This window comes from Erpetoichthys calabaricus, chromosome 3 (genome assembly GCF_900747795.2).
Source record: "Erpetoichthys calabaricus chromosome 3, fErpCal1.3, whole genome shotgun sequence".
Taxonomy (NCBI): domain Eukaryota; kingdom Metazoa; phylum Chordata; class Cladistia; order Polypteriformes; family Polypteridae; genus Erpetoichthys; species Erpetoichthys calabaricus.
Window position 1 is genome coordinate 30,674,613 of NC_041396.2, and position 24,140 is coordinate 30,698,752.

Here is a 24,140-nt window from a genome sequence, read left to right on the forward strand (position 1 = left end):
TGCTTTTTGAAAAATTCTCCCCTAATCGTCACAATATATATATAATAAACGGATGAATGCATGGAAAATAAGAAGCAGACACCAAAGTAAGTCTGCGAACCATGCGTGAACAAAACTGGCAACGACTTCAAGAGCAGAAGTCTTGCTTAGCAAGGGCTAACAGAAGGGTCAGAGTAATGGGCGTGGCCTGAAACACGAGCACGCGGACACCAGAAAAGGCGGTACCCTTTAGGGGGCGTGTCTCTGGGGCGGAGTCAAAGCCGGCTTACCAAGCCTACTTTGGCAGTTAAGCGCAAGCGCCTGTTTTCCAGCACAGCGGGTAGCTTAGTGAGAGACCCAGAGGACCATGGAGAAGAAAGGTGAGGGAAAGGAGTGATTTTGGTTTCGCGTATAGGCGCTAGCGCACTTTAAAGTGGCACTGATTAGTACAGGTCCTGTGCACGTCGGTAACGCTGAGGCTCGCACTGTTGAGCGCTGTTCTCAAAGTTGCCGGCTTGCGTTTTCGAGAGGCTTTGATGCAGTCTAACGGTTAACTCGTGCGAAGTTACCGGGAGACGAGTAATTCTCTTTCATTAATTTTAATTCTGTTTGTTGTTTTTCTCTTTTACCTAAGTGCTCGCTCTGCAAGCCAGAAAGAAGCGGACCAAAGCAAAAAAGTGCTTCAAAAAGTAAGCTGCATTCTTTTCTTTTGTCCATTCCCCTGCTAATGCTTGTCTCACTATCCGCGGATGTGTACACTCGAGGCCGAGGATGAGGTAGGCCTCTCGCACATGGACTGTGCGCGCCTACTCACAATGTCTTGGTTCACGTCACTCGTCAGAGTGCTGGTTTGCATTCTAGCATGTATGCAACAGAAATGAGCTATCACATTTGTTGGAAAACTTTCTCTTTTTGATGTGCCTGTTTAGACAGTGACTGAATGGTGCCTTAGCGGATGGTGCTTGGACATCGGCTGGATTCACGGCTGGGATAACTCCTGTGTGGAGTTGAAAGGATCTCCCCCGTGTTCACTTTTTTGTTCACACTGTTGAAATCAATAAATTATATTCGATCGAAATCGTAGAATTTGCTCAGCGGAGTGTGTGTCCTGCCAAGGGCTAACTCCACTCGTAGTTCCCGAAATCCAGCGACTATGATAATCGTAAAAGCTAGTTCAAAAATACATGGCTTTACCAAAACACAGGTCGACCGGATCGATTTACAACTAAGAGCGGGCAAAGTTACGAGGAACAGGGAGACCGTTTATAGGGTATATATATCATTTTGTCCTACGTATTTTAATGACGTGTGCGTGGGTATCTGCAGGGCTAAGAATGTTACCAGCAAATGTCACGGTCTGGATGTGGGACGAGGGATTTGTATGCCAACAGTTTTGTTTCTTTTGCTATGGCTGTTTACTTTTAACACAGTTATCAGTTTTGTGTTTTGTTTAAAAAATGATCACACTCCTCCTTGCACACTTTGACATTTTTCTTGTGCTACAGTATATAATCTTTAGGTATTACCTGAATTAGTTTTAACTATTTATAGTAAAAATAAAAAATAAAATGTTATTAAACTTTTATTTTTAAAATTGAACTATAAAGAAGTTACTTCTTTTGTGACCTAATATTTGATAGAAGTATATTTTACTGATTTGCTGCCATTATGAGTACTCAAGGTAGTGAAACTATTGCAACATGTTCAAATGACACTACCCCTTTCACTGTCAAAAGCCTTAATAATTACTTAAAGTAAGAGAGTTTCCTTTAACTGTAAACATTTTTATTATTTGCTGCTTTATGCCAATGATGCAGTTTTTGCTAGGTCCTAACTTTGTGTCTCCGAAAGGAAACTTGCTCATGCAGATAAAGCACCAGTGCCTGCCACACTAATACTACAGCCTGTTTAGCTTGTCACCAATGAACCGTTTGCTGCAAAGGGTGAAGTTTGATGGAGAAGGTGTGCCAAGTCTAATAAATTGTGTTTGAGTATACAAGTAGTCTTTTAGCAGTCAAAAGCCCTTATAGTCTGTTGCAGCAAGACAACTCAGTTTTACCTCAGATTGTTTGCTTATTTTCTCTTCTTGCGGAGGGCGCAGCAACTAATAGTACCAAAGTTCGCCACCCTGGTTGTGTTGGTGGCTGGGGCGGAGTTGGTGTGCTTGTGATGGGTGCCAACTCTATAAAGGTATGTTTATGAGCCTAGGAAATCTAGACACCCACTTTTTGTCAGGATCTTTTTTGCATTATTGTTTTAAGTTCAGTGACAGCTGCCACACAATTTCCATTAAATTGAGATCTAAACTTTTACTGGGCCTCCATACATAATTTTGGTTTTAAGGCCCTCCAGTATGGCTTTATTTCAATATTTTACAAATCTCTTTAGAGCATTAAGAAATGTGACAGGATCCAGGCCTTTGGAATCGGTAGACAAAAACCTTTGACTCAGGCTTTTCAATTTGTGGTACCTCCAACTCCTGTCTTTGTAATTAGAATAATATATGCACTATGGTGATTGAAAGCACACAACATACATGATACAAGGCAATTTATCACTGCCATAATGAATCATCAGGCTACTTTTTAGCCACCCTAACCTGTTAAAAGTGCCACTGTGGCTTTTGTATAGTTTTTATTAAGTAATACTTACAAAAATTAAAAAGACTATATTTTTGCCAAAAGGCTAGAAGAAAAATTAGTTTAAATAAATTGGTATAAGTGAATTTGGAAATTTTAACACACATTACAATTTACATTTAGGTGGAGTCAGTCAGTACATTTTTACCGACTCAGACTCCAATAACCCAATAGTTGCTTCTGACTCGACAGCCATTATTAGTGATCCTTTGTGAGCTGCAGCAGTATCACCTTGTAAATTTCACTTTGCTTGTTGTGTTTTGTTTCCTTTAAATATATTTTTCTGTCTGCCTCCATACTTTTTCTCCAGAACTCTTGTTTGGAGAGTCTGTCCTCGCCATTATGTGATATTGCTGGGAATCGTTTACTGCAGCAAAAAGTTTGCATTATGCAGGGTGTGTCAAACATAGACCATAACAGTCAAGTTAGGTCTTACTAGAACACAGAATAATCTTCCACTTGTTTTTGGTGTCTCCCACAAATTTTCAGACAAATTGTGTAGTTAATAGTTCATAGTAATGTTTTTTTTATTTCAAAAATAGCTTTAATTTTGTGATTTTCCATAACACCTTAATTTATGAGCCTCACTGTTAATTTTATTATTTTCTACAATCGTACTGAAGTTAAAATATGACTGAAGGTGTTATGTCATATCACATTTGCCCCAATTACAGTGCTAAACATTGGGGATGCAAAAGGTGACCTTACATTCTGGAAAATTATTTTTAAGATTTTATGTTCGCCACTTTTAAGAGTAGTTTTCCTTTTACCATACTCCCATAAGGCACAGATTTGTGACACTATAATAATTTTATACACTATGTATCCCATCTCAGTATGCAAGCTGGGAGGTCTTTGTTGACTTTTTCTCCAGGGTAGTTGCTTTTGGAATGCATTTCTAAAATGTTTGGAGTACTACTGAATTTTTAATTTGTTTTCTTTTTAATTGACATTTCAATGAAGAATTTTCATTCCTTGTTGTTGACAAAACATGATTTTTGTAGCTTGGCAGCTGTGTCTGCAGTTCCTGTCTGACCATCTCTTAAATATGGAGTTGAAATTGGAAAATACAGTCAGATGGTTATCCTAAACACCTGAACAGTTTCTACACTGGAATTTTATTTTGTGTTTTAGCTTTGTAAGTCCAAAAGCTTGATCGTTTGGTATTTTGATTTTGATATATTTTGTTAATCCCCGAGAGGAAGTTATCCTTTCGCTTGATGTTTTGGTGGACATAGCTCAGGGTCCGACGTTGTATGGCATTCCTGGAACAATGTTCAGGTTAAGAGGATTGTTCAATATGACCTAAATTCCAGTGGATCAACCTTTTGATTGGAAAAGAAGTGTGCTTATTCCAATAAACAGTCTTCAGGAATTCTCCCCTCACTCAATCATGTTGCACAGGTCTGTTAAGCATTCAGCTTTATTACTTTCCACTACAGTGATCCCTCGCTATATCGCGCTTCGCCTTTCGCGGCTTCACTCTTATCGCGGATTTTATATGTAAGCATATTTAAATATATATCGCGGATTTTTTGCTGGTTCGCGGATTTCTGAGGACAATGGGTCTTTTAATTTCTGGTACATGCTTCCTCAGTTGGTTTGCCCAGTTGATTTCATACAAGGGACGCTATTGGCAGATGGCTGAGAAGCTACCCAACTTACTTTCTCTCTCTCTCTCTCTTGCGCTGACTTTCTCTGATCCTGACGTAGGGGGTGTGAGCAGGGGGGCTGTTCGCACACCTAGACGATACGGACGCTCGTCTAAAAATGCTGAAAGATTATCTTCACGTTGCTACCTTCTGTGTGCAGCTGCTTCGTGAAGCGACATGCTGCACGGTGCTTCGCATACTTAAAAGCTCGAAGGGCACGTATTGATTTTTGATTGTTTGTTTTTCTCTGTTTCTCTCTCTCTCTCTCTCCCTGCTCCTGACGGAGGGGGTGTGAGCTGCCGCCTTCAACAGCTTTGTACCGGCGGTGCCTTGCATACTTAAAAGCCAAACAGCCCTATTGATTTGTTTTCTTTCCTCTCTGTTTCCTTTGAAGAGGAAGATATGTTTGCATTCTTTTAATTGTGAGACAGAACTGTCATCTCTGTCATGTCATGGAGCACAGTTCCCTACTGATCTGTTATGGTGAGCTGTCCATCCATCTAGTCTAGCCATCTCTTTCGGGTCTAGCCACTTTCTCTCCCCTGGCAAGGATGCCTGTCTGCTTTCCAGGAGCCTTCCATCTGGGTAAGGAATCATCCCCTCTTCTGGCTGTAATGTTGGTCCAGTCCATGTGGTATCTACAACCTGCCTGTGGTCTGGTGCAGTGGTTTTCAAGTTCAGGTCTAGGGGGACTATAATAAGTGCAACTATTTAGTCTGATGAATATCATAATTGGCACCTCATTCTGATTTCTTAATTTAACTTTTGTAAAGTTATTTGCCCTATAGAAATACCCAAGAAATTCATAAATATTTGTATAGCTTTAAATGCTTGTGTTTCTTGCCATTGTCCCATTAATTAACCCTTAGTTAATTAGGATGTACACCCTCATTTGTATTCAAGTGCTGATATTCAGCAATGAGCAGGTGCAGGCACAGGTGTAAATAACATTGAATGCTAAACAGTAACAGTGATTTCATTGCCATTTTCACTTGTTTGCTCATAAAGAGACCATTTTTGACAACTGAGCAGACAGACGAATGTGGCTGTAAAGTGTCCCTTTACTGTTCAGTGTTGTCATTATTTGCATCTGATCAAGGGAGCTGATGTTATGAAAGATCATGAATTAAAAAAGAAAATGAGAATTTCAAATGTTGGCAAAACATACAAATATTGCAGAATTTCTAAGAATAAGAAACCAAAGGACAGCTCACATAAACATGCAATCCATTGGAATATAAACTTGAGGACTAAACTAGGAATCTGCTGGTTTAGTGAAATGCTTTTTTTCTTTAGAGGTGAAACTTGATGATGCTATATCTAATTTATGTCAATGGTTTGTGAGCGGTGTATTTTTATATGCAGTGCTAAGGTTTTAGAGTTGGCAACCAATGAGCGCTTCCCTGGAAATGAAAAGCAAACAAGAATAACTTGTGTCTTAGCACTGTGCAAACAGAAGGGAGTCTTAGTGTGTGTTATATCATGACAAAACTGAAAAAGGAGAGAGGTTAAGGCAGAACTTGCCATATCTGGAGAACATTTATACAGCCACTGGCACTGTTGGTGGAGCAGCTTGTCAATTGGTTGAGAAATTGCAGCAAGCTCACAATCTTTTGGATGTTTCTTCATGTTGTATACTTTCAGCCATAGTTGCCCATCCACCAGGTTTTTATTTGTTTTACAGGGGCCTGAATATGTTGCTATGTTTGTGAAGGAGGTATAAAGTTGCGTCTTATAGGGACTTATAGGGTTTTCTTGTGTGAAGAATCTAATTTTTACACACTTGCTCTCATCTGTGCTCCTGCAGAAGATGGTGATCGTAGGTGGAGACACCAGGACTTTCCTCAGACATCTCGGGAAGTAAACATGCTGTTTGTAACAGATTGACTGATTCCCATTTAGATTGATGGTTACTCCAAAAATATAAAGACAAGGAACCTTTCCACAGCTTCCCCATCAATACAGATGGGATTTTATTTGCCTCCTGCTTTGTGAAGTCTAAGGCAAAGTTTCTTGGTGTTGCTGGCCTTAATTGAGTGAGATAAAGAAAGTTGTCCTGGCACCATTTGTCAAAATGTGCATCTGTTCTATATTACTCTTCATAGACCTTACCTCAAACAATGACAATGAAATGGCCTATGATAGTAGTGAAGTTCAAGTTCACTACGGGACTGTGGTCATAGCAATAGGTTTGGCATACTATTTTGTGTGCTACACATGTTTAGGATCAGTGTGAAAAAATAACAATAAATAATAATGCTGTCTGCCAGTTAGTAAGTTCAAAATCACTTGGCAGAAGGTGGCACAGAGTTCCAGGTCTATGAGCATATTGATCAGGTTTGAAGTTACAATTGTGTTAAACGTTGAGCAGCAGTCTATACTCTGTCCTCTGGCAAAGCAGTGTTTATTATTCAGTTGTAGGATGGTATGATGTACAAGATATGACATCCAGTGTAGGACAGCTGTTATGATATTCAAACTGGAGGTGGTCCTGGTTATCTGGAATGTTCTTTTAACAAGTCCCAGCAATTGACTGAGTATTTCATCACAGTTTGAGAGAGTAGCCTTCAATAACTTGGAAGGGAGTTTTACCATGGTAGGGTGTAGGAAGCATTACATTCATTCTGGTGAGAGAATGTTGATGCAGTTGAATTAGGCTTTGATTTGTAATCCTTAGACATTTTATGCTGCTTATACAGTGATCCCTCGCTATATCACGCTTCGACTTTCGCGGCTTCACTCTATCGCGATTTTTTTCCTCATACACACTTACGTCACTACGCATGCGCTTTCTGAGAACTTTTATCTAAGCCCCACGATGGCTCCTAAAAGTGCTGCTTTCTCTAAGCCTTCTGACAATAAAACTAAGCGTCGGAGGAAGATGCTTACTATCCAGGAGAAGGTGAAACTCTTGGATATGATCAAAGATGGCAATACCCTGCAAAAGCCTCCTCATGCATATGAAAAGACAGCACCAGCAACTGCCTATCAAGATGTTCTTCAGCCGCGCACCCAGACACCCACTGCCTTCTCCTAGTACTCCTTCAGCGGAAGAAGACAGCGACGCACCTGCTGAAGATACTGCACCACCTTGTCACGCTTGGGTCACAGATTTGCACAGAGACACAGGAGGTTGTAGAAAAAAAAGAATTTTATTCAAAGCACTGCAAACAAACATTTGTCTCTTTTCAAAAGTTTAAACGTGCTCCATGACAAGTCAGAGATGACAGTTCCGCCAGGAGCAGAGAATGTCTGAGAGAGAGAGAAACAAAACTGAGAGGCACTGCGCAATACTTTTAAGTAAGTGGAGTACCGCGTGAGAGGTTTATCGCGCGTTATAGCGCAAGTAAGAAGGGTAAGGGGCAATGTGAAGGTAGACTGTCAGCTGTTTCAGGGGTTTTCCCAGGGGTGTCTGTGTCCTCTGAGGGTGCGATCAGCGCTCCAGCTTACAACCTAAAGACTCCTACTGAGCTCGTGCCTTCACAGGTTAGTGGTTGTGTGTAAGAACTGTGTGTGTTAATTAAGTGTACAGTACAATAATAATAATATATTTGTAATGTCTAATATGTCTTATTTTGTCTATTATATTGGGTAATACGAGTGTAATGGTGACTAAAGGGTGTTCTTTCATGTCTAGAGGGCTCTAATAATGTTAAAAAACGTATTTAGAAGGTCGTACTCTGACTGCGAAAATATTTGATTTATAAATAAAGAATCCTACTTCACGAAAATTCATTTATCGCGGTAGAGTCTGTAACGGATTAACCGTGATAAACGAGGGTTCACTGTACTTCTTATCCATTTTCTCCCCACCCCACATTGGTGTTTAGCAACTTTGCTTTCCTCAGTTCTTATCCTGCATTTTTGTATGTTTTCCTTTTACTATCACTGTCCTGAAATTATCTTCACCTAGCATTCAGTAAGTTTTGGAAAGAACAAAGTACAGTCGTGCGCTTACTTGCGGCTCCGTTTAGGACTAGCCATTTGGCTGAATATCAGATCAGCTGTATGTCAGTCACAAAGTATACAGGTCATTGCAGTTGAGGCTCTCTGGTTCTTGTGTGGGTTTCCTGTGTGCATACTTTAATTGCCCATATGGAGTAACACAATACTGTTTGTGTGTGTTGACAGCCTCAGGGCTGGGTCTGTGTAAGATGGTATTTCATAATAACTGGAACACGCTACAGGTGGGTAGCAGGTTACCATCATTGTCTCGTGTTGGGCCATGGTGGATTGCCTAATCCACTGTTTTTCAAATGCTATCTTGCGCCCCAAATTGCTGCTGCTGAGTCGTTACACCTCTCCTAAGTGATCAGCAGCGCTGTGCAATACATGTTCCCATTTTAAGTGCACTTGTTTCACCAAGGAAGCAGTTTGCAGTTGCTGCTAATGCATCATCCTTGAATTTAAAAAGATGCAAAACTTGGGTGCATGATCATAGAAGTTGAGAATCACTATTGTAAGGATGGCAGTGTGGTCCAAATACATAAGCATTAGCTATGTGGAGCAGCTCCAATCAAAACCTTAAAGGGCCCTCCAAGAGTCAGAAAATATACGAGACCCTGTGAAATAATAATAATAATATTGATAAAAGTTTTGTTATTGTGGCTGGTTTTGGCATTTTCTAGGACATTACCCTACTGTTTTTCTATGCCTTTGGCTGTTAAATATGAAGTGCCTGAATTCAGTTGGCCGTACATCAGCGCATGACTATAATGTGTTTCCTTAATCATCTGTATAGTGTATGCACTCTATAGTTATAATGTAATGAGGTTTTAGCCTGTAGTTTTTAAAACTGTATTTATCAAACTTCTAGTAAGTTAGTTAAACATAGGCACTGATCACTTTAGTGAGTAATTCTTTGGATGTAACTTGGCCACTTCTATGAAGTTCAAAGGGGAAAGAACATAGCTTTACTAACCTGCAGTTGTGTATCGGCAAAAGTGGCAAAATCAACATTAGTTGCACGGTGAGTTCTGATAAGCTTATGGTAGTTAATAAGTGTCATTGAATGCTTGGGTTACATTTAAATGCAAAAGGTGATGGCTCTAAAAGCACAGTGGGACTTCATGTTTGTTTGCTTACTATCTGAATGAGGAAGCATCGGCTTCACACTAATCTCGCTTAGGCAGACACTGTGTTCTCATATGTCAATCCATCCAATGTTCAAAATTAATTGCTTCTGTGCTGTACAAATCCGAGTGTAGTCTTAAAGCTTTAGATGAAATTAAAAATGTCGCCAGGGTTTTTGGATTGTATGCCTACATCTTCATGTTCTTAGTATTTACTCTGTTTTCCCTGAACTGTGCAAAATACCTTCTTAGTTTTGGAGCATGCGCTGATTACAGCATGTTGCCGCACCCGGATTAGGATCTGAGTGCAGCCATGCAACGGGTGACACCTCAGCAGCACATTGAACCGTGTGAGGTTTTTTTTTTTTTTTAATAGCATAATGGGGTAGGAACCACATTAAAGCCTTATAGCTACACTCTCAGACATTGCACATACTCAAATACTTTACAGTGTATGGGTCTCGACAGAAAACCAGTTAAATAAAAATGAATAATTTGGGAGCAGTACTGGCATTCTTCATTGCTCCTCAAATTTTCTGTACACGTTCCTCCCTTTCACATTTTGCTGAACAAGCTTATTGGCAACAGAAGTCCTATTTATTTGGGAAAGATCCTCCCACTATATATGGGCCAAGGCAGAAGAGGGGGATGGACTGGCAGCAGTGGAAAAGCCAGCTGTATCTCCAGGTGTGGCAATAACATAAAAGTCCACAGTGTTGTCTATAATACATCATTCTTAGGTTTGTTTAGTTTAAAAACAATCTAAAAAAAAAAGCTAAGTCTGTATTGCTTCACTTTCTTTTGTAGCAGCATAGGTTAATTGCATACTAGGTCTCTGCATTATTTTCATTTGCTTAGTATTTTATTTTTGGCAAGCATTCATGCATACACACCATCATCAGAAATGTTGATTTGTGTTGCAAAGTAATCGCATGCAGATGGCCAATGGCTTTGACTCCTTCAAAATGTCAAGCTTTTGATGGGATAAAATATATTGTAGGTTAACTGCATTATAGGTTTTATAAACTGATAAAACAGGGCGATTAACAAAGAATAAAATTTTAAAATTATTAAAAGATGCCTAGGTCAAAATGATCTAGACAGGAATATAATCAATAAGCTGGTCAAGTTTGCAGATGACACCAAACTAGGTGAAAGGGCAGGTAATGTAGAATCTGCTTAATTGTTACGGAGGGACTTGTATAGCATACATGCTTGGGCAAATTTGTGGCAAATAAAATTTAATGTACATGTAAGTAAATGTGAAGTTTTATATGTAGAAATGTAAATGTCAGATTTGAATGCACAGGGGGAGTTTTGAAGGTTGAATGCTCACCTTACGAGATTACCTAGGAGTCACTGCAGACTGATCACTATCTACATCCAGACAGTGTACAGAAGCGATTAAGAAAGCTATTAGAATGTCAGGACATACAGTGCAATATGTAGAGTACAAACCAAGGGAGGTTATACTTAAGTTATATAATGCAATAGTGAGGCCTCATCTGGAGAACTGCATTCATTACAAAAAAGACATAGCAGCATTAGAGAAAGTACACAGTCTTGGAATCAACCTAATCACTCTTCTAAGAGGTATGAGCTGTGAGGTGAGACTGAAGGAGTTGCACCTTTCAGGAGACATGGGACATGACAGGAGTATTTAAAAAATTATTAAAGGAATTGGTACAGTAGATCTCATTTGTTATTTTAAAATATATTCTGGAACATGGGGACACAGTTGGAAACTTATGGGCAGATTTCACACATACAGTTAGGCCCATAAATATTTGGAGAGAGACAACTTTTTTCTAATTTTGGTTCTGTACATTACCACAATGAATTTTAAATGAAACAACTCAGATGCAGTTGAAGTGCAGACTTTCAGCTTTAATTCAGTGGGGTGAACAAAACGATTGCATAAAAATGTGAGGCAACTAAAATATTTTTTTAACACAATCCCTTCATTTCAGGAGCTCAAAAGTAATTGGACAAATTAAATAACTGGAAATAAAATGTTAATTTCTAATATTTGGTTGAAAACCCTTTGCTGGCAATGACAGCCTGAAGTCTTGAACTCGTGGACATCACCAGATGCTGGGTTTCCTCCTTTTTAATGCTCTATCAGGCCTTTACTGCAGCGGCTTTCAGTTGCTGTTTGTTTGTGGGCCTTTCTGTTTGAAGTTTAGTCTTCAACAAGTGAAATGCATGCTCAATTGGGTTAAGATCAGGGGACTGACTTGGCCATTCAAGAATTTTCCACTTCTTTGCTTTAATAAACTCCTGGGTTGCTTTGGCTGTATGTTTTGGGTCATTTTCCATCTGTATCATGAAACGCCGCCCAATCAGTTTGACTGCATTTAGCTGGATTTGAGCAGACAGTATGTCTCTGAACACCTCAGAATTCATTCGGCTGCTTCTGTCTTGTGTCACATCATCAGTAACACTAGTGTCCCAGTGCCACTGGCAGCCATGCACGCCCAAGCCATCACACTGCCTCCACCGTGTTTTACAAATGATGTGGTATGCTTTGGATAATGAGCCGTTCCATGCCTTCTCCATACTTTTTTCTTGTCATCATTCTGGTAGAGGTTGATCTTGGTTTCATCTGTCCAAAGAATGTTTTTCCAGAACTGTGCTGGCTTTTTTAGATGTCCATCCATCCATTTTCCAACCCGCTGAATCTGAACACAGGGTCACGGGGGTCTGCCGGAGCCAATCCCAACCATCACAGGGCACAAGGCAGGAACCAATCCTGGGCAGGGTGCCAACCCACCGCAGGGGACACACAAGCACACCCACACACCAAGCACACACTAGGGCCAATTTAGAATCGCCAGTCCACCTAAACTGCATGTCTTTGGACTGTGAGAGGAAACCGGAGCGCCCGGAGGAAACCCACGCAGACACGGGGAGAACATACAAACTCCACGCAGGGAGGACCCGGGAAGCGAACCCGGGTCCCCAGGTCTCCCAACTGCGAGGCAGCAGCGCTACCCACTGCGCCGCCCCTTTTTTAGATGTTCTTTAGCAAAGTCCAATCTAGCCTTTCTATTCTTGAGGCTTATGAGTGGCTTGCACCTTGCATTGCACCCTCTGTATTTACTTTCATGCAGTCTTCTCTTTATGGTAGACTTGGATATCGATACGCCTACCCCCTGGAGAGTATTGTTCACTTGGTTGGCTGTTGTGAAGGGGTTTCTTCACCATGGAAATGATTCTGCGACCATCCACCACTGTTGTCTTCCGTGGACGTCCAGGTCTTTTTGCGTTGCTGAGTTCACCAGTGCTTGCTTTCTTTCTCAGGATGTACCAAACTGTAGATTTTGCCACTCGTAATATTGGAGCAATTTCTCGGATGGGTTGTTTCTGTTTTTGCAGCTTAAGGATGGCTTCTTTCACCTGCATGGAGAGCTCCTTTGACCGCATGTTGTCTGTTCACAGCAAAATCTTCCACATGCAAGCACCACACCTCAAATCAACTCCAGGCCTTTTATCTGCTTAATTAATGACATAATGACGGACTTGCCCACACCTGCCCATGAAATAGCCTTTGAGTCAATTGTCCAATTACTTTTGAGCCCCTGAAATGAGGGGATTGTGTTACAAAAATGCTTTAGTTGCCTCACATTTTTATGCAATCGTTTTGTTCACCCCACTGAATTAAAGCTGAAAGTCTGCACTTCAACTGCATCTGAGTTGTTTCATTTAAAATTCATTGTGGTAATGTACAGAACCAAAATTAGTAAAAAGGTTGTCTCTGTGCAAATATTAATGGACCTAACTGTATCTTAGAAAGTTTCCTTATCACAGATAATCATAGACAAATGGAATAAACTGCCAAATAGTTTGGTAGAGCATAGAACTTTATGGACTTTCAAATCTGAATTTGATGTTATTTTGGAAAATCTAGATGAAGAGGATTGAGTGTCTTGTTGGGCTGAATGCAGTGTTCTCATCAGTACTTTTCTAATGGTTCTTATGTTCTGAAAAAGATGCAAGCAGTTGTGGTTTAAACATTTTTCCCCAATTTTTAAATCTGGTGTCCTCCAGTACTGTGTTCTCCGTAACTTAGTAACGTTTTTGGGTAGGATACTTTGCTAAAGGTACAGATCAACACTAGTTTTCTAAGACTTTTTTGCTAGGAAATGTAATCGGATTAATTGCAAAAAACTTGCTGCATGTTGTTGACTCATACTTTAGACATATGAAAAAGTTTGGGAACCCCTCTTAATTCTTTGGATTTTTGTTTATCATTGGCTGAGCTTTCAAAGTAGCAACTTCCTTTTAATATATGACATGCCTTATGGAAACAGTAGTATTTCAGCAGTGATATTAAGTTTATTGGATTAACAGAAAATATAGGCCTACATCATAACAAAATTAGACAGGTGCATACATTTGGGCACCCCAACAGAGTTATGACATCAATACTTAGTAGAGCCTCCTTTTGCAAATATAACAGCCTCTAGATGCCTCCTATAGCCTTTGATGAGTGTCTGGATTCTGGATGGAGGTATTTTTGACAAGTCTTCCATACAAAATCTCTCCAGTTCAATTTGATGGCTGCCGAGCATGGACAGCCTGCTTCAAATCATCCCATAGATTTTCGATGATATTCAAGTCAGGGTTGGCCATTCCAGAACATTGTACTTCTCCCTCTGCATGAATGCCTTTGTAGATTTTGAACTGTGTTTTGGGTCATTGTCTTGTTGGAATATCCAACCCCTGCGTAACTTTAACTTTGTGACCGATGCTTGAATTCATCCAACCTTTGACTTTAACAAGGGCCCCAGTCCCTGAACTAGCCACACAGCCTCACAGCATGATGGAACCTTCACCAAATTTGACAGCATGTAGTAGGTGTTTTTCTTGGAATGCGGTGTTCTTTTTCCACCATGCAAAGCGCTTTTTGTTATGACCAAATAAGTCAATTTTTGTCTCATCAGTCCAAAGCACTTTGTTCCAAAATGAATCTGGCTTGTCTAAATGAACATTTGCATACAACAAGCGACTCTGTTTGTGGCGTGAGTGCAGAAAGGGCTTCTTTCTCATCACCCTGCCATACAGATGTTCTTTGTGCAAATTGTGCTTAATTGTAGAACGATGTACAGAAAGCACCATCTGCAGCAAGATGTTCTTGCAGGCCTTTGGAGGTGATCCGTGGGTTGTCTGTAACCATTCTCACAATCCTGCGCATATGCTGCTCCTGTATTTTTCTTGGCCTGCCAGACCTGCTGGGTTTAACAGCAGCTGTGCCTGTGGCCTTGCATTTCCTGATTACATTCTTTAAAGTTGAAATTAACAGTTTAAACCTCCACGATAGCTTTTTTTTTTTTTTTTTTTAGCCTTCCCCTAAACCATGAGACTGAACAATCTTTGTTTTCAGATCTTTTGAGAGTTGCTTTGAGGATCCCATGCTGTCACTCTTCACAGGAGAGTCAAAGGGAAGCACAACTTGACCACCTTAAATACCTTTATATCTCATGATTGGACACACCTGTCTATGAAGTTCAAGGCTTAACGAGCTAATCCAACCAATTTGGTGTTGCAAGTAATCAGCACTGAGCAGTGACAGGCATTCAAATCAGCAAAATTACAAGGGGACCCACGTTTTTACACAGCCAGTTTTTCACATTTGATTTAATTTCATACAACTAAATACTGCTTCACTAAAAATCTTTGTTCGGAAAACACCCTAGTACTAATGTTCACTGGTAAATAAGAGCTATATTACATTTTGTGAAGTGAAAGGTTTAAATTTCAATCTTTTATTTCAATAAACAAAATGTGCAAATGTGCCAGTTTTCTTTATTAGTACAAATGGGCATAGGTAAAAAAGATTATGAATACTCCTACTTCCAAAACAACTCTCCTTCAGGAATATGTGACAGAGAAATCCCAAAGGTAAAGACGTTAATCTGCAAATGCGTCTTATTTGTTTATTTATTTTTTTAATGTATAAACAGTAAGTGGCAGCACGCAAATCTCACAGCCATGCATTTCTTTTGCTGCTTTTTTTTCCTTCATTTTCACTTCCACCTTAAAGTTAAAATGCTAGCTAACCTGGCAACAGCTTCTCTAAGCTGACAGAAGCAACCATTGATGGCAGGCTACATTTTGATGTACTGGCTTCACCAGATGTATGCACATAGAGCTTCATTAATTTTTTTTTTTTTCTGATGGATGAGTAACTTTTAAGCTGATGTTTTCTTGGGTGGAGGAGATCACAAAGTTTTTGATTCATTGGGATTCAATAGAAAAAAATATAAATATTTACTCGTATTATCAAAATGTCAGGTCTTATGCTCACAACATACCACATGCAAGTATTTTAACTAAAACATTGTTAAATAAACCACTGTCATGCATGACAGAGGAACATGATCAAATGGGATTGAATTTATGAATGAAAGATCTGCCTTCTCTGTCATTCATTGGTAAGTAGTCGTGCCCAGGAATAGCTCACTGGCTGGTGACAGCATTGCAGAATATGGACTAAACGAAGTGTCCAGTTAGATATTAAAAGGTAAAGAAAAGCATGTGAAAACATTGGGTGGAAAGTACATGCTTCCTTGTTGTGCACAAAAGAATTTTCTGAAAGTGGATTATTAACCAAAATGTAACTTGAAGCTGAAAGTTGTTCTTTGTCATCGCTACAAATAACTCCAGATAAGCAACAGATCCTTATACTTTCATTTTTGGAGTGTTTCTTTTAAGCATTTTCTGTAGAGTGTCCAAGATGTTCTAAATTGTTTGCAGTATGCGAGACTAGGAAACTGGAAACAAAGCTGAACACCACACTCTTCTGTCTGAGACCATTCATGCACCATTTCCATTATTGAAAATTCTTCCATGTACTAGCATGGACAAAAAGAAGGAGCAAGATGGTAACCTTTTATGAGTATTGATGGATGCAGTTTTCCACATACATACTAACATGGATAAATTTAAAAACAATTTTTGTTTTGCAGGGATTCAGTCCACACTAGTTTTTGAGGTCATTTTCTAAAAATGTACTGTACATCTTTCTTACTGGGCATGCAAGGTTTGTCCGCCAAGAGTTCTCTTTGGTTATGGAGAAAATCCAAACTAAATTGAAATGCTGAAAGGACAGGGAAATAATAGAAATTTGACTTCTTTTTGAGGACAGACAATGAAGTACTGCTGATGATAAAGGTTTTAAATGGGACAGTCTGCCAAAATAAAAAGAGTGGAATAGTCCAATGTCTCAAGGCACAGTACCTATCTGCTGATACAGAAAAGTTGGGGAAGAACTATTCCTACAGTAAAGATGAGGTTACAATACTACATGGTAGTCATACACTAGTGGTTTTGAAAAGCTTTGTTTTCCTGAGCCATACTCGGAGAGACCCAGCATTTTCAAATTCACATACTTTGGAGAGTGATTTCAAGACCGTATGTTTTACTGTCTGTCACACTACGTTACTGTATGCCAACATGAACCTATAGTTCTGGGGTGGGGTTGGAGCTTTCGAATGTTTAGACAGAATTTACCTCAACAGATTTATATTTGTGTCCCTTTTATTTAACAGTGGACAGACTGTAAGAGTTGTTGGGTAATTTCAAGTTTCTAGGTACTGACATTTATAGCTGTCAAAACACAGTAGATTTTTATATCTGTTATGTTAAAGAAAAGACACCAGAGGATCTATTCTGTCAAACTGGTAAAAAGGTTTTAACTCACTGGAAGCAAAGACACCTGTGTATAGAACTACCACTAAAATACTACTAAAAACATTTTAATTTTAAAGGGGAACAGCTGTGTTTTTCTATCCTTTCACAGGCTGGACTCAAAATCTCAAGAATCAAAATGGTGGCATAATCTATCGTAGTCATGGCTACCCATCCCTTGGCTGCTATGTTCATTCTTGGGATTTTGAGTTAGTGCTGAACCAGTGATATCTCTGACTCTCTTCCTGGTGATTTTTACAAAAAAGAACTGGTTCATTTCTTGCCACAATTTCTTTTCACACAAAGGAGTTCTTTTTGCCGTTACATGATAGAAAACCAAGACTGTTCCTGACCTGTCTAATTTAATTATGGGGTCAAAGGAGCAAGAGTCTTTGTGGTATAGGGCACTTGGAAGCTAACAGTCTTGGACCACACAAGGCATGACTACACTTACTCAAAATGGTCAAATTTAATGTTGCCAATTAATACAGGGGTAGGCAATAGTAAGTTTTTACAGTTGCAAGTGGATTACAAGAATGCATCAATAATGAAGGCTGGCAAATTTGATTACTTTGGAGATTGTACCTAAGTGTGTTGTGCCATTGTGTCATTCTTTTGAGTTAATGAAATTAATAAAGCTGTGGAGTTGTTAAAGCAATAAGTAATAATCATAACCTGTGTGTTTTTTTTCCTTTTGAACAACTATAAAACTAATTTTGCTCACCCCTGTATAATATAATGCACTTCTTTTGGATAGGGAAGGAAAACCAGATTATTAGTTACAGTTTGAGCAGTGCTGGCAGACGTGGAGAGAACATGCACTCTTTACAGGCAGTGAATGGTATTGGACCAATGTTCCCTCTAAGCTGAGCGCGTGAGCGATCGCTCACAAGAATTCAGAGCGTCGCTCATACTTCCCGCACGATCGCTCATTCCGACGGCGTCGCTCGTACTTATTGCATGATCGCTCACTCCGACCATCGGAGTTGGTGCTCATAAATTTTTTGGCGTAAACAAAATGTCGCTCATAAACAATGTTTTTTGCTCACTATATGCTACTCCTTAGAGGGAACATTGTATTGGACTCTCAAATTCAGACACCTGATACTATAAAGCAGTTGTGCTAACAAATGCACCATCTTTGCTTAGCTGATTTGAGAATGTGTTTAGACATTTCCACTTTTTAATATAGTAGTGTTTCAAAATGTTAGTTAATTATACATTTTTAATAAATAAATCGTATCCTCTTGAGCTATAGTGTATTTTGTTTTCTCAAGTGGGAATGGTCCTGTCTAGCATTGCTTGTAATTTTGTATTGTGTGTTAATGTTGTTCATTTAGCATTCATAGCCTGTATAACATCAAATAGACTGATCACATTCATTTCTCCTTGGAAAAGCAACAATAAGTTTATCTCTCTGCCAAATGATATGCAGTTGATTATATGACTTCAGCGAGCTATTTTTAATTTTTTGTTTATTATTCATGGACATGCTGAAGGAAAACAAAATGATTTTTTTCACCATTGCTGCCGCTTCAGTTTTAAGCCTCAATGTTAGTCAGGCTTCAGGGCATCTAAACATGGGTGTCACAAAAACTGACTTATTCAAAAATACCATTGAAATGACATCTAAGGCAGATTTGTAAAGGAGAATGGCAGAGATTTCATCAAGGTAAATGACGGAGAGTGAAAAACAATTTCAGGAAATATTTAGTGAAAGTTATTACTGCTCCAGGAAGTGCAAACAGTTGCATGAGGATATTTAATGATGTAGGTTTTTGTAGAAAATGAAAGTATGCAGTAACATTTTAAGCCTAAAATATACATACATGTTGACCCTTCAGCTTGCTGAAGGTAAATCATATACTGATAGTCATCCATTTTTATCATCTTTTGTTTTTTTGGGTATTTATTCTGATTGCTCTAGTTCTTGGCATATGTCCAAGTCAGTAAACTAAAGATATTTTAATGTCCAGGCTTCCAGCAAATTGACATTTCTCCGAAGTATCATTGTGAAATCAGTTAAGTTTTTAAATGATAGTGTTGGTAAAACTGCAAAAATATGGATTTAAATTTTTTTTTCTTTCTTTCCTGGGGGTGTATGTTATCTTTAAATTCTCTGGTCTGTGCTGATAATGCTGCTCAGGTATGTGACATCATTGAAAATCTCGGGCGAGTCTGCTGGATTGTTCCTGGGTTCCTAGGTATTACTTCTGTACGAAGATTTTAATCCTGCTGGAGTTTTTGGTTACCTCATTCATCTCCCTTGATTGACTTTCTTTAGTGTTTATGATTTTTTTTTTTTTTTTTATTATAGGGTTTTGTGCAAAGTAAACTGGTGTTACACAAGACAATATGAAATTTTTCAAACGAGAGTTTTATTTAGCTAATTGCTAAGCTGTCCCAACATTTAATTCAGATTCTTCTTAAAGGCTGTCAAGGTTTCTGCTTCATCTCCATGTCTGTTATTTGTTCCAGAGTTCCACAACTCTTAGTGTAATGAAGTGCTTCCTGACTTCAGTCTTAAATGCTGTGGTTGTAGGAAAGTTAGAATCTGTTGTAGAAATGCCACACATCTGTAAGTCAAGTTTATTGTCATTTGTACAAAAAGTGACCAATGTCTTTTTTAGTGGTGTTTGCCCATTCATCCATTTATTATTCTCATTTTGGCGTTGTAGTATATGGCAGGGAGCACTAATGCACACACTCACATATTCTTACCAGTGGAGAGTTTGCAATTAACCTAACTTGCATGTATGTGAGAAGTCGAAGAAAATGTGTAAGGCCATACAGACACTGTAATGACTGGAGCAGGATTTGAATAAAGTACTCTGTAATGGTGAGGCAGCAGCACTACACACTGTAACGTAATATTCTCAAACCCACTTAATCCAGTTAACTGATAAAAGGTAACTTTTTAAATGAAAATAATGTGTGGATTCTGCCAAACTAGTGTTAGTCCTCCAAATCTGTATAACATGTCACAAGGCCATAGTGTTTTTATTTGCAGAATTACTGCCTACTGGGTTTTGTTTTTCTTTTTTTTTTTTTTCCTCCGAAAAGTAGATATGACAAATATAATCAATCCAGGTAGGAATTAGTGATTTAACAAATGATTTGTCTACTACTAAAACAATTTACAATAGCTGATTAATGCATATATTGATAGCACTTCATGTGTTGTGTGCCCAGGAAGAAGTTAGACTTTTTATAGAAGCTCAATAAACCATTAAGTAAATATTATTATGACAAACAACAAACCTCCTCTCAATCACAAACCAGAATAACTAAAAAAATAAATAAAAAATGTAGAACTTTTGAATTACCTGTCACTAATGTGAGCTCCTAAGTACTTGTAGCAGTGCACCACCTCTGTACCCACTGCCAGAATACCGACTGGACATAGAGCCTCATTGGTGTGGTGAAAGTCAATGAGCAGTTTCTTGGTTTTGCTGATGCCAAATTGCAGACAATTCTTTCTACACCACAAAATAAAGTGTTCCACTTGACCCCTCTATTCTGTCTCATTGTCCTTATCAATAAACCCCAAGGTGCACAATCATCTAGGAATTTCTACAAATTACATGACCTGATTTCATGTTTGTAGTCTCAAGTGTAAATAGAAAAGGAGACAGGACTGTTCATTGTGGTCCACCAGTGTTGCTCACATCCATATCCGAAGCACGGTCATTGAGTCTGTGTTTGACAGGTGGTCAATTTTCCAGGACACGTTAGGCTCATCCACCATCATATCTCTGAGCTAACCCTTTAACAGAGTTGGCTGGATGGTATTAAAGGCACTAGGGAAATCAAAATACATAATCCTAACAGTGCTGCCACACTGTTCAAAAAGAGGTAGTTGCTGATAGAGCACAATAGAAGTTCGGTAAACTGCTTATTGGTGACCGGTCACGGATTAACCACCTTAGTGAGCATTCGTAAAGTTTGTATGAGTAAGATTTCATCATTTTTTAATGTCCTAATTACCCTTACAAATGAATCAAATGCTATCAGTGGTAAAGTACAAATGCACCTATTGGTGTGTATAACTGCTATTGCTGTATGCTTCCTTTCTGACCTTCTCTTTCTCCATTATGCTCTTGCTGCTCTAAATTGAGATTTGTCAATTTGGGGAGACCCAGATTAATGTTTTTTAGGACAATGAGTCTGTTATCTCCTGGGTGATAAATTCCCAGAATTAATTTTATAAGGCTAATCTGTTCTAATTTTGACACTGTTTAAATTTTACAAGATTGTATTTTCGGACCCAACTACTCTGAGGAAGCATTGAGCAGGTTATGAACAGGTGATCTGTTGTTGGGATGTTCTTGTGAAGACAAATGTGTCACTTTTGCCCAAATAAAGGACTTAAGTTTGTTGTCCTTATTGTTTTGTAAAGGCAGCATTATGTTCCTTATGGTTCTGAATCCAAGTTTAAGTCTTTTTGTCACTTTCTACTTACTGTTAGTCTCTCAAGTACAAGAAACTGGTGATCATGTTGACAATTTTTTTGAACCTTTGGGCATCATCCTATAGAAATATAAGCTTGCATAGTTTGGGACCCAAAAATGAACTAAGCATCTTTGTTAAAACAAGTGATTAGGAGAGTTCAATTTGCACATTTTCTAAAGAAGCTAAACAAATACAAAAATATGATCAGCATTGTGGCAAAGCACTATACAAGGGAATTTTCACTTGACTAGAGAAAACAGAAGGTTTCAGATATGGGCCCAGGCACTGATTTAGTGAAGTTAACGTGTTACTTATTTGACTGATGCCTTTATGCAAGGTGACTTACAACATTTGCGATGAAAATGGTTTAATTTCATTTGTTATTTCAAATGGTGTATATGCAGGTGAAGCAACTTGCTCACAGTCGCGTTGTAATGGCCGACCCCTTACCCAGACCGGACACTACACTACCAAGACTATTCCTTGGATAACCTGAGGCTTCTTGATCTAGTAACAAGCCGTACTGCTTACAAGTTGTAGTTTTTTCCCATACGACGAAATAACCAGCAAACAGCAGACAGAAATGTAAAATCAAACACAGATATATTGTAAATTAAAAATATAAATAAAAAACAACAAATATTCAATAATGTAAATGTGTGCAAAAAAAACCCCCACTATCCCAATGACACCAGTGACTAATCTATATATATATATATATATATATAAAATCCCTATGTGCGTCCAGGTGTCCGTGTGTGGGTGTCTTCTGATGAAGTGCGCATGCGCGGGGCACGGTGCGATGCGCGATATTACTGTCAGAGAAAGTTAGAGGCGTTTTACGGAAGTACAAACCAGTATTACTGTGAGAGGAAATTAAAGGTACACAATACAGTGACGCATATTACAGCCACATACAAGCCAGTATTATTGTCAGAGGAGATTAAAGGTATATTACCGACGCGCACGCCTGTATTACCGCCAGAGAAAATTAAAGGTATATTACGGACGTACAAGCCAGCGGACGTACAAGACGGTATCCTTCAATAAGGGCGCACACAAAAAGGTGAGCCTCAAAAGGGCGACATCAATTGGCCGCAGTAAATAAAGATCTGCATCTTTGTTGCTCTTCACATATTCCAGAGCCATTTGAACTAAATTATCTACTAACGCCTTTATTTGCCGCGCTCAATTGAGGTCGCCCTTTTGAAGCTTGCCTTTTTGTGCGCGCCCTTATTGAATAGAGCCGTACAAGACAGTATTACCGTCACAGAAAATTAAAGACACACAATACACGGTGGCAGCCCACGAAGAACGGTTAGCTCAGCAAGTAAACATCAACAAAAGAAAGGCTGAAAGAAAAATACGACCAACAAAAAGAATGAGGTCAAAGTCCCTTACCATTTAATATAGACTGTTCCTACTAATGTTTATGCACTACTGTTCTAGCGCCCGTTATTGTAACGGGCTAAATGACTAGTTATTATATAAAACACGAATATACAAATATTTACAAAGAATCCTCCCTTGCCCCTAAACACTAAATAGAAACACGGAACACAAACACAGATTAGTTATACATGGCAGTTGAAATGTGGTGATAAATGAGTCCAAAGTTAATAAGTCTGGCGGTATTGATACTGGCTGTAGTGTTATTGTGCTCCTTTCTGAAAACAAAACAGCCTCACCGTGAAAGTCCTGGCAATGGCTGGTATGAATCCGAACCCTGGGGTTTCTAGGCACTGGCTGTCGTGATGATGAATCGGATGTTGAAAAAGCAGACAGTGGAATGATGCAATGAACGGCAGTGATAAGTTGGTAATTGAATGGGTAAATTGTCTCCTTTCTCCTCTCGATTTCTCTCCTCTACTTTTCCTCTCTTCTCTCTTTTGCCTTTCGTTACTCTTTTTTAAATACGGAATGTACGGGGCTGCGGTCTCACTCTCCATCGTCCTTCCCCTTTTCACTTACGGGGGAAAAACTTTTACTGATGCACATATAACGGACAGTAAACGGGACGATAAAATGAAACGCAACTCGGCACAGACATAAAACAAATACTTATTATGTAGCCCTGCTACAGCATGGTGCCAGTAGTGGGATTTGAAACAGTAGCCTCAAGGCTTGAAGTCCTAAGCTTTATGGGTTGTGTTGTGTGGGGGTCTGTTTTCTGAATTTAAGGAATGCCAGAATACATGAATCCAATGACACAGAAAACTGTTTTTTTGGCCACAATGGCAATTTTTATATGAACATTTTGAGTAAAAATACAGCAAAGTTGGTTAATATTTTGATGGCATTAAATTTGATGGAATATCCTTGAACCTGAAGTAGGCTTAATCCCTGAACCTGAATTTAATTCAGATTTGGACTCTTGTGCAATAATTTATTTGAATGTAATGCATTTAGTTGGTCATTGCATGCTTGGAACTGTGAACTGCTTATCCAGTTTCCGGGTCACAGGAACCTGGTGCCTGTTCCTGTTGCTATTCCTTGGAATGGCACCCTTATACAAACACACACACACACACACACGCTCATAATGGCCCTGCTTAGAGTGGTCAGATACCTTAATATTGTCTTATGGGAGGAAACTAGTAGTACTTGGAAAAACCCATTGAGACATTGGTCAGACACTCAAAGACACACTTGGG

General features: G+C 39.0%; 1 protein-coding gene across 1 annotated transcript in view; it reads left to right on the plus strand.

Annotated features, from left to right (window-relative positions):
• Positions 1-259: 259 nt before the first annotated feature.
• LOC114647869 (SRSF protein kinase 1-like) overlaps positions 260-24,140 on the plus strand; it is an 87,082-nt gene continuing 63,201 nt past the window's right edge. The window contains exons 1-2 of the mRNA XM_051924427.1: positions 260-359; positions 614-668. Coding sequence (XP_051780387.1) covers positions 347-359; positions 614-668 — 68 coding nt within the window. The 5' untranslated portion in view covers positions 260-346. The remainder of the gene's footprint in view (positions 360-613; positions 669-24,140) is intronic.